Source organism: Sphaerulina musiva, assembly GCF_000320565.1.
Source record: "Sphaerulina musiva SO2202 unplaced genomic scaffold SEPMUscaffold_4, whole genome shotgun sequence".
Taxonomy (NCBI): Eukaryota; Fungi; Ascomycota; class Dothideomycetes; order Mycosphaerellales; family Mycosphaerellaceae; genus Sphaerulina; species Sphaerulina musiva.
The window spans coordinates 140,263-151,249 of NW_016017386.1; the positions used below are offsets into that span (position 1 = coordinate 140,263).

Sequence of the window (10,987 nt, forward strand, 5' to 3'; positions counted from 1 at the left end):
TCTCAGTCAACTCAAACACTATCAAAGACGAGCTGGTCTCATTGCACTCCTATCAATCAATACCAACAATATTCCCAACACCATACCCACTATGCAGCTCATCCCTTCACGAACGCTGAAAAAGGCCGGTCCTTCAATCTCTGGACTAGACATCTCCGCCCCTCTAGAGCTGACGCAGGACAAAAAGCCCAAACCTCAAGTCATCCCAACCAAGAAGAGCAGCAACGACAACACCAACACGGCCTTTCCACCCGCGGAGACATCCTGCAAACCAGCCACGCTCTCTACATCTATACCACCACCACCACCACCACCACCACCACCCCAGTCCCAAAAAAAATTCGGACACTCCCTCGCACAACCCAATGACCACCACCTTTCATCCATGCTCGTCACCGCCATGCAATTCGAAATCAACGATTTCCTCCACGACGTCCAAAACCACGGTTTCGTGCTTCCCGCCCATGAATCTTGCATCACTCATCGCTTGCATGAATTGGAAATTCTCGAACATGTTTTAAGTCCGATTGCGGAAACGAGGGATTGTCCTGGAGGTTGTAATCCGTTGACTTTGACGTATAGTCTTCCGAGGGCGAATTGTTGGACGAAGCCGAGGGGGGGTTTTATTGGAGGGGATGATGATGGGGGGACTGTTGGTGTTGTTGGAGGTGTTGTTGATGTTGTTGATGCTCCTGAGAAGAGGACGACGCGGCCGAGTCATGCTTGGGCGAGGCTGGGGTCGAGGAAATATTATTTTGTGGATGAGGATAGGGTTGTGAGGAGGTGAGGTGAGGTGAGTTTAAGGTAGGTAAGTATTCCAATGTTTTGTTTTTGCTGTCCATTACTATGAGGAAGTGAAATGCATGTATGCAAACTTCTTATCCTTTTTTTCATTTACCTTACATCGCTTTCTTTTGATCAATAGATTGCTCGATTGAAGGGAAGCAAACGGCTTCTTAGGTACTTATGCTTCTCACTTGCCACTTGAAATGTTGATACCTCATCATTCACTTCATCTCACGAGCACGTGCTACTAATCACGTTCTATAGTGAGCTCTTATTCACTGTAGCTTGGACCCCTTGGGGGGTGAATTGCACAATGGTATAACTATCTTACCTTCTTCTTCTTCTTCTCTTCTTACCTATCATTACTACTTATATCCAACATCTACCAACTATACTCAACACACCACACCAACCTCACTCTCTCACAAACCACAGGCTTCACAAATCATGATCGGCTACGTGACCGTCATCCATACGGTGTCGATGGTTCCAATTACGACAATTGGAACTTCTGTCAGCTTTGTTGAGTTACCGACGAATTGTGTCGTTGTGGACAGTGGTGTGTCCTGCTCGGGGCGAACGGCGACATCGTCGACGCCTATGGATTTGACGAGCTCATTGAGTACTGTGGCGCCTCCAAATGTTGCGGGTTCTAGTACGAGGTCAGCAACGGCCACGGTCACCCTCACGACCAGCAGTACGAGCTCAACCATTCCTGCGACTGCCTCCTCGCTGGATGAATCGACGAAATCAGCGACCTCTCTTGGCCTTTCTTCTCACTCATCAAGCAGTATTCCCGCGAGTCCAAGCATGTTATCCACAACTTCTCTGACAATACCGATAAATACTTCCACAGCATTCCATGCTCTGCAGTCTGATTCAAATCAAACTGGCCTCGCTCTCGGAATCGCCTTCTCCATCCTATCGCTCTTTATCGTGGCTGGACTACTATTCGCGTGGAAGACAAACTCTTTTCCTTTCCGGCGAAAAATCCAGCCCACCGAGGAAAACGGAGTATCCCTGAAACAGATGAATGCGCATGGCAAAGAGGAACGATGGAACGATCTGCCCGCTGTGCCCATTGCAGGACTCTTTCGAGAAGGAAGCAGTACAACTAAAGAAGACTCGATGAGTAGTTTGATACAAAAGAGAACTGGGCCAGTAGTAGCTCTCGACTTCCTCGGAAATGGGAAAGATACCAAAAGACCTCGAGAAGATCCTCCTCTTCTCCCACAACCATTATATCAATCTCCCGCTAGGCCCAACATCATGAGCAGCCCGGCGTCATCACCACTCCCACAACACCCGTTAAAACCAAAACAATCCAACTCGTTTACACAAACTTTCGAACACAGATACCGCAAACATCCTTCCACTCCTCCCCCTTCCTCCCCTCTACCTCCCATCCCAGGAAATCTCGATAACATCCTCGACAGCCCGTCACAAACTCCGCGAAGTCATTGGTATTGGCAGGGGCAGGAGAGGAAGAAGGATGCAGCAGCTGCATCAGGAGAATTGGGAGCATCTCAGTCTCGGGATGAGGGAAAGTCTTCGTCGATGTATGGGATTGCGGGAGAGAATGCTGCGAGTCATTGGAGTCTGGAGAGGGAAGTGGGGAGTCGGTCTTCGTTGGAGGGGGATGAGCAGGAAGATGATGTTTGGAGGGATGAATTTCATCGGGTTACGGGATTTGAGCATTTGGGGTTGCGGGAGGAGGAGAAGAGGAAATGATTTGATGGAATGGGGGTTTTGGATGGATTGATGATTGAATGAATGGGCGGATGGGTGGACGGATGGATTGATGGATTGATGGACCAAAAAAAGAATATTTTGTATTATGATTCACGCACTGGGACTTCTAAAGCTGCGATAGCGATTCATTTCTCACTTTACAGGTATCTTCATCAGCTGCTTTACCACAAAACGGCCTCGACATTTCTGGCTGACCCATACTTCCATACCGAGCGCCCTCTTTCTTGCCCTTGTTCGTCCCCTTACAATAAGACCCAGAACAAGCACGAGAACAAAGAGCATGTCTGTCTTTGAACAAGTCCCTTCTCTTCTTCTCAAAGCCCCCCTTTCTTCATTGTCCCTCTCACCCTGACAATCCTATTGTAAAATTCCTATCCCCATTCACTCCATAAAGACCTTGTTCAACTCATCGACTACCCTCCCAGCTCTATTTAAACCGCTACCTCGATCCCATCTCTCCATTATATTCCTCATCCAACAACAACATCAACAACAACAACAACAACAACAACAACAACAACAACAACAACAACAACAACAACAACAACAACAACACCAACACCAATACCAACAACAACAACAACACCAACACCAACACCAACCAACCAAAATGTCCTCCAACTTCTCCATCACCCCGATCCTGATCGCGTCGCTCGGCTTCGCCTTCATCATCGTAGTCGTCGCTGGCACAGGTAAATTGTACGACATCTACCGTCGTCGTCGTCGAGGTCGTCTTCAACAACGACAACGACGACACCAAACTGCCCCAGCTGACGCTAACACTGACACTGACTCCCCTGCAGACTCTGCCCGTTGGACTTACACCCCTTACAACACCACCACCACCACATCGGCATCGGCAATGTCGACCTTGAGAATTCCCCTTCCGATAGCGTCTACTAAGGGACCTAGTCGATGGGCTCGAGGAGGTGGTGGTGGTGGTAGGTCTAACTATAAGAAGATCAAGGATCTGCAAGCTAGTGTTAATGATGAGGAGGAGGAGGAGTGGGAGGAGGTGGAGTTGAGGGACTTGGAGATGGGGAGGTGAGGGGATGAGGATGAGGGAGGGGAGACGGTTGTGGTAAGGGTGGAGAAGGGGAGTGGGAGTGTTTTGTGATGGAGAGTGAGGGGTTGGGATGGGGATGGGGATAGGGATGGGGATGGGGATGGGGATATGGGACATGGGACATGGGGATGGGGATATAGGATATGGGATATGGGATATGGGATATGGGATATGGGATACGGGATAGAGGAGGTAGCTAGGTGAGTAGAGAGAGGTGTGGAGAAGGGTGTAATAATATAAGGTATGGAATATAAGGTATCCGAATATTGATCGATCGCACTTTTCATTTTTCATTTTTTCATTTTTTTTTTTTCCGTTCATTCTTTTAGTTGACTTGTTGATTTCGTGATTGTGAAGTCCTTTGCCTAGAGGAACGTTATATAATATGTTATTTGTAGGCACGAGTAGAAAAGACTAACGAGTGTAAAGTCAAATAGGCAGACCGGTATAGGGAAATATATATACTACAATCGGAACTTTTGTAATGTGATGTATGAAGAAGATGGGGAAGAAGGAGTGTGTCTTGTATTGTTGTTACTATCATCATCATCATCACCATCACCTCGTTTCTCCTTCCAAAACAACGTCTCTAGAAAACTCCCATATCTGCTAGTCACAGCACAACACAACACAAAACGCCCTCCCATCTCCTCCAGTAAACGCAACCGAGTCCCCATCTCCCAAAAACTTCCTCCAACCGCACACCGCCACCACACCACTCCACTCCTCTCTCGTAATAAGAATTGTTCCCAACCCCCACGCACCCCATCACAACCAACTTAGCTCTTTTAGGCACGGTACCTATACCTGTCTCTCTTACAAGACGATACGAGGAACATGTTTTGCGATACGAACAGAAATCTTACTACATCAATCTCACATGCGTGAGACGTCGCATTAGTAGAAGACACTAGAAAGTGCCGAGGTAGGGTAAGGTCAGGTCAGGTCAGGTAGGTAGGTAGTCAGCTTGGATCGTATTGGGTTGGTAGGTACCTGAGGTTGGAGTAATAAGTTGTAGTAGTAATGATACCTTGGGAGTAAGTAGTAGTAGTAAGAGGAAATACTATTATTCAGTCTAAGTGGTCTAGTAGTCTAGTTCGGTGCGATACAATGCAATACAGTCAAGTCTCTCAAAATCTCAAGTGGTAGTACCTAAAAAACACAACAACAAAACAGAAAAAGTTCTATCATCAAACACAAAACAACACAACCCTGAGAGAAAGATTTTCGAGAACACAAATCGACATCTACCATCTACCATCTACCATCTACCTTACTATCAAATCTAAGATCTGCAAGATTTCCTTCTCTTAAGGAATTTTAAAAAATCCATCAAATGTCAAACAAACTAACTAACAAACTAACTAACAAAAGAAAAGAACAAAAGAAAAGAACAAAAAGAAAAAACAAAAGAACACTATGTCTGTCTATCGAACCGCCCAGACAGACCAGACAGGCAGACCAGACCAGGCAGACCAGACAGACCAGGCAGGCTTTTGGTATATACTCTAGGCACAGTAAGATATAAAAGAAAAGGGATAGTCCCTCGAAGGATCATGGCGTGCGCGTGTACGTGCGAGGACCGTATTGTAGATAGGACAGGCAGACCAGACCAGACAGGCCAGGCAAGGCAAGGCAGGTAGGATAGACAGACAAACAGACAGGCCAGCCCCCTCGATAGTAATCCATCGATAGTAGGTTGCTTAGCATCGTGACATTGTCGGATGGGGGGTTTCTTATTTTTTTCTTAATTCTTTGGCAGGCAGGCAGGTAGCTTGCCTTGTCCTGCCTTGCCTTGTCTTGTCTTGTCTTGTCTAGTTGTGACTGTATGTGTGATGAACCATCACATGGGGAGGGGGGGGGGCGAAGCCGCCGAAGCGAACGTCTTTTTTTCTTGGGGGGGAAGGGGGGCGGACGGACGGGGCGAAGTTCGAACAGGATAGGACAGGGAGGAGAATCCTTCCATAAGTTCATATATACACATACACACGCGCACGCGCGAGCGGGACTAGGGGGAAGAATAAGAAACGGTGATCGATGGAGCTTGCTTTTTTTTTATTGATAGTATGAGGGTTGAGGAACGCTTGGTAGGTAGGTAGAGATGGATATGGATATGGATATGGAGATGGATATAGATATAGATATGACTCACGCTTGGGTAAATACATACCTTATATACATACACATTTACATACATACATATACTTACAATAATACTATCGTTCATTATCATTACTACCAATACCATTACCAATACTACCACTACCACTACCAAGTACTTCTTCGGGTATATACAGAGTACAAGCATCCTCCTCACCTCACTTGGCGCCGATATTGCTTACTTACTTACAATCCATTCATCGAATACCAAACCAAAAAAAAGCGTGAATTAATTGGCATCCGCCGAGATCTGCTGGAGGGAAGGGGGGTTGAGAAGGGGGAAGGGGAGGGGAAGGAAAGAAGCGAGCAAACGCCAGATGTGAACGGGGATGAAGGGAATGTGAAAGGGGGGGGGGCATCTCCAGGTCCTGGAATCGAAAAAAAGGCATCGGTTCAACTAAAGGTAGGAGGTAAACTAGCATAGCCTGCCTGCCTGCCTACCTGCCTGCTGCCTAAATAAGCACGTACGTAGATCTGATTTTTTTCTTTTCTTTCTGTTCTGGTTGGGGCAAATGCGCTAAAAACTCATCACAGCACGGCCCGGTAGTGAGTGACATTGTATATATAGGTAAATGAGGATAATAATGATAATAATAATAATTTAACAAAAAAATTATAATAAGAGGGAAAATGGAAAGTTTTATTCTCATCATCATCTGCTCAGCTCAGCTCAGCTCAGCAATTTCTAGTTCCATCGACATCGACAACGAAACGAGACGAGACGAGATTTCTTACTACGTCCTAGCGAGAAAAAGTTTAAACTCTCCCGAAAGTTTTTAGTACATTTTCCCGAGTGAGGTCTTCTTTTTCTTCTTATACGATGATAGCAGTATTATTATCATCATCATCACAAAAAGTCGATTTAGTCTCGATTAGATATTTCAATTTCCTTCCTACTTTTTTTTGTTTCTTTTATTTCAAGTCCCTAATCAAAGAATAAGAAAACCTTGACAAACTATTGATTACATCTCTTTTCATGTCTTTTTATTTCCCTTTCATTAGTTACATAAAACACAATCGTAGGTAGAATCCAAGATCTATATAAAACAAAAAAAAAGCCAAAAAGTGAAAGATCCGCCCGCACGATCGTAACTGTCATGGAACTTTCAAGGGAGAATCCTTGTTCTTACAATCCCCCCCCCCCAAAAAGGAAAGAAAAGTGGGACTCTAGTAGGTATGTACAGTATTGTACCGCCTCTCGATGTACCTGAACTTCCTCTCGGTATTCGCCCGGCTAGCGCGCGCGGAAGAGAAATAATAATAAGTTGAAAATTTTGTTTTGATGAGGATGAGGAGAGAAATAAGAGATTACTGAGATACTAATAAAAGAGAGAGAGAGAGAGAGAGAGAAATTACCGAGAGTAAGAGTAAGAGTAAGAGTAATAGGTAAGTGTATGTAAGAGAGACGCGGGAAAGTACCGTGTACTAAGGCAAGTGAGTGAGTTTTACTGACTTACTTACTAGTGACTTACTACTACTAGTGACTCCAGTTCCTACTACTAATCACGTTATCACTACCCAGTCGCATGTACATACTGTAGGCAGAGAGAGGTACTTGGAGACATGGCCAGGGGGTGAGAAGGGGAAGGGGAGGGGGGCGGAGGAGGGCTAGCCGGCTGGCTTCGAGGAGCAGCAAAGCGGGAGAGAGAGGAGAAGGAGAGATACCCAGGCCCTCATCAAGTGGAGAATCCTTGTTGGAACGATTTGCCGTCCATGTTGAGATGACCAGGGGCCCGGGGGAGAGGGGAGAGGGGGGGGGAGAGACCTGGATGAGAATCATCCTCCCTCCCTCTCTCACTTTTTTGATGGATGACCAGGGGAGCCTGTCTGGCTTTTTTAGGTCGAAGTCGCAAGAGACAGGCCATACCTAGGCAGGGTAGGGTATCTCGCTAGGATCTTGTTTTGACAGGCCAGGTCTCTCTGTCTCGACTACTCTCTCTTCCGCTCTTGAGAGAGAGAGAGCGCTTCTGTTCCCGGGATGGTGAGGAAGCTTCTTTGATTCTTTCCGCGTTTCCTGTTCGTGTTCCTCTTTCATATTATCATCATGGATAGATCTTATGGTGCATGCAGTATGTGCACACGTTACAACTTGCTTGCTTTGCCCGGACAAGTCATCCGCTATGCCTCTTGGATGCAGATGCCAAATGGAGCTATTGCAGATACCTTAGGTATCGTCTGCCAAGTCATGTAGATCTCAGATGTGATCCAACTTCCCGTGTGAATTGTTGGTATGTTGTATCTCTCTCTCTCTCCCTCAATCTCTTTCTCTCCCCGCCGCGAGTCTCAAGATTTTTCCTGTGACAAGTCAGAATCGTCTTATTGCCCATTCCGGCACACGACTGAACCCGCCGCCTCCGCCGCCGCCGGCGGCGCGCAAACATACATGAAGTTCGTTTGATGAGACACACACTTACATACTGTACACCGCCGAACGAACCATAAGGCTATCATGATGTTAATAATAATAACACTATCATTTGGGCACCTTTCCACACCTCAAGCAAGCGGAACCTACCGTACCTAAGCACGTCGTAGGACCAAAAAAAAAGGCCCCCCAGCTATTAAACTTTCCCGCGACCGTTTCTGTCCCTTCGTTTACGTCGGAAGAGGCTTTTTTCGGGGGGCCACCTTATTGCGCCTTCTCGTCGTGCTGTGGATGTCGATCCGGAGCCGGGTCGGTACGCGTACCACCGTTGAAAAGAGCAGGAACCGTAGGAACATGCCCAAGGCAAAAAAAAAAACCATCGCGCCACAAGTGCGTTTTTCTCTTCAAAAGCCTGATCTTTCAGCCGAGGCGGTGCATCATATCATTTTTTAGCTCACAAGCCTATTAAGGATGGATGGGAAGGGAAAATGTGGTACAGTAGGCCACTTGTGAAAACGAGGTGGCTTGTTTCACACGGCTGTATAAGGTAGCTACGTTTCTGCGTCGAGCAATCGCGCGAGTCGTGGGTTGGGTGTGAAGAAAGACTGGGTGAGTGGGCTTGGCATTCGAGAGCAGAGTACGAGACGAGACGAGCATGCGGTGTCGCTTTGGTGGGACCGAGGTGTGCGAAGAAGAACCCGTGATCGATTGTGAAGAATAGTTTGACATCTAGTCTGATCACGAATGGGACTAACGAGTAGGTTAGGTAGGTAGGATAGTGTTGACCTAACAGGTGGGTAAGGTAGGTATGAAGTTGAAGTTTGAGGTTCAAGGTAGGTAGGTAATCAAGAAACAATCGTGGTATCATTCAAGATCCATCTGGCTTTCTCTATCTACCTTAATCGTGCAAGCAATATATCGGTTTCTCCTCTCGGGGCTCCCGCAGGTCTGGTTCCAGTATATATATTGGTAGCGGTAATTAAGAAGAAAATATAAGCCTTTCGTCGCACAGTGAAATGATGAAGAAGTTCAGAAAGCAGAGAGATCTGGAACATACATCAGCAATCGTAGCACGAAAAAGCCACCTTACCTACCTCTACACAAGCACATACATTGTTGTTTCGTCGGGCTGTGCAACGCTACATAAGCCAGCATAAGGTATGTACAGTACCAGAGATCTGAATCGCCGAGTCTCTTGTTTACTACCTAGGTAGGTAAGTGTAGACTCCTGAGACTCGCATCGTAAGAGGTACCTAAGGTATACAATAGGTACATGTAGAGATAGAGAGAGAGGGATGATTGATGCACTGTCTTTCCATCGCTACTGTATGAATTACCGCCGTCATCCTCGCACGCACGCACGCACACACACACACACACACACGCACGCACGCACCACGCCTGCGCGGTGCTACGCCAGAAGAGTAGTGATGAAAGCCTGGTACACGGCGACGGCGTGGAGACCAGGGACACCATACATGTCACAACTCCTACTAAAGAGGCGTTCGGCGGAAGGATTGGAATATACCTATCCCTGGGTTCCGTTCCGGTTCACACACGTTCGCGTGTGTAGTGTGTCTGGCTTGGTAACTGCTTCTTCCCTTCCCTTAATCTTTTTTTTTTTTTGACAGGAGTCTTTTTTTTTAGTAGCACCGCCCACGGCCTGGTGCCTGGTGCAAATCCTCCCACATTTTATTTTTTTCTTAGAGGGCGAAAGAAAAAGCCTCTGCAGAGACGTTGAAGCTAGCTGGGCGCCAGTGTGAAAGCTGCATACCTACCTTACCCTAAGCCTACCTAAGGTACATATTTCTCTACATAGACAGTTGCGCCACAAAAAGAGGGCATTTTTTTACCCAACTGCGCGTAGTGCGCGTATAACTGGACTGGACTACACTGCACTGTACAGTTTTAGTCGGTCGGAACAGCGCGGTGTCGCACGCACGCGAGCGCATTTCCATCACAGGAAAGGCAGGCCGCAGGCAGGCAGGCAGGCAGGCTTCATCTGCAGTCTTGGCCCTCGCTATCTCATCATCTCAATAATCAATATTGTTGCTGCCCAGGATGCGCGAGCAAGGGTAATTCCCGGATACTGTGCTCGTCTCCAAAAGCGATCCCTTCCTACCGTACGCCGGCATGCCCGGGAACAGGGCAGGTGTAAGTAGTAACATGAGGTCCGACATGGGGAGGACGTGCGACGCAGACCGCTGGTGCTGGGTAAAACAGTCGCTACCGCGGCCAGGGAGCCACGTGCAGTGAGCCAGGGTGAGACGCCTTCGAGGACCGTGGCGCCGTAGCCGACGAGGACGGGAAACTGGCCTGCTGGTCGCATCGTTATTGAGGTACAGTAGGTGTACAGTGACAGTATACCTTCTACAGTATGGTGGCCAGGCGTTGCAGCTGTCGCCGATGCAACGACTCTGGAAACATGCGCCCGTAATCGTGCTGCTAGCTCATCACCGTGACCGTCACCGTCACCGTCACCATCAGCAGCAGCAGCAGCATCATTATCACCGGCAATCGACGCAATGTGACACGTCGCTATCTGCTCAGCTGCTCTCGTCCGCAGATTGCGAGAACATCAAGTTTTCTTGACACGCTAAACCTGTACCTAAGAAGTGTCGCGCAGAAAAGGAATTCTCCGGAGCTTGTAAAGCTTCTGGCAGGAGCAGAGCTGTTGGTTGGCCGCAGCGGCAAGTCGAGTCAGCGGCGTGCTGGGAGTGTTTCACAGTATCGGCAGGAATAGCGGATGGAGACAGCCAATCATAGGCGGCACAATGGAGTCGCTTACAGGGCGGACATGTGAGCTAGAGAACCCTGCATGCATAATTGCGCGGCGAGGGATGCCTTGACATCGGCTA

The 10,987-nt window shown here is 47.6% G+C and overlaps 2 protein-coding genes across 2 annotated transcripts; both read left to right on the forward strand.

Moving 5' to 3' along the window:
* Positions 1–91: 91 nt before the first annotated feature.
* On the forward strand, positions 92–2,517 carry SEPMUDRAFT_116154 (uncharacterized protein; the record flags this gene model as incomplete). Its single annotated transcript, XM_016901233.1, has 2 exons — positions 92–652; positions 1,222–2,517. The coding sequence occupies 2 exons, from the start codon at positions 92–94 to the stop codon at positions 2,515–2,517; spliced, it is 1,857 nt and encodes a 618-aa protein (XP_016761211.1).
* Positions 2,518–3,148: 631 nt separating this feature from the next.
* On the forward strand, positions 3,149–3,586 carry SEPMUDRAFT_107157 (uncharacterized protein; the record flags this gene model as incomplete). Its single annotated transcript, XM_016900672.1, has 1 exon — positions 3,149–3,586. One exon carries the CDS (start codon positions 3,149–3,151, stop codon positions 3,584–3,586), a length of 438 nt encoding a protein of 145 aa, XP_016761212.1.
* Positions 3,587–10,987: the final 7,401 nt, after the last annotated feature.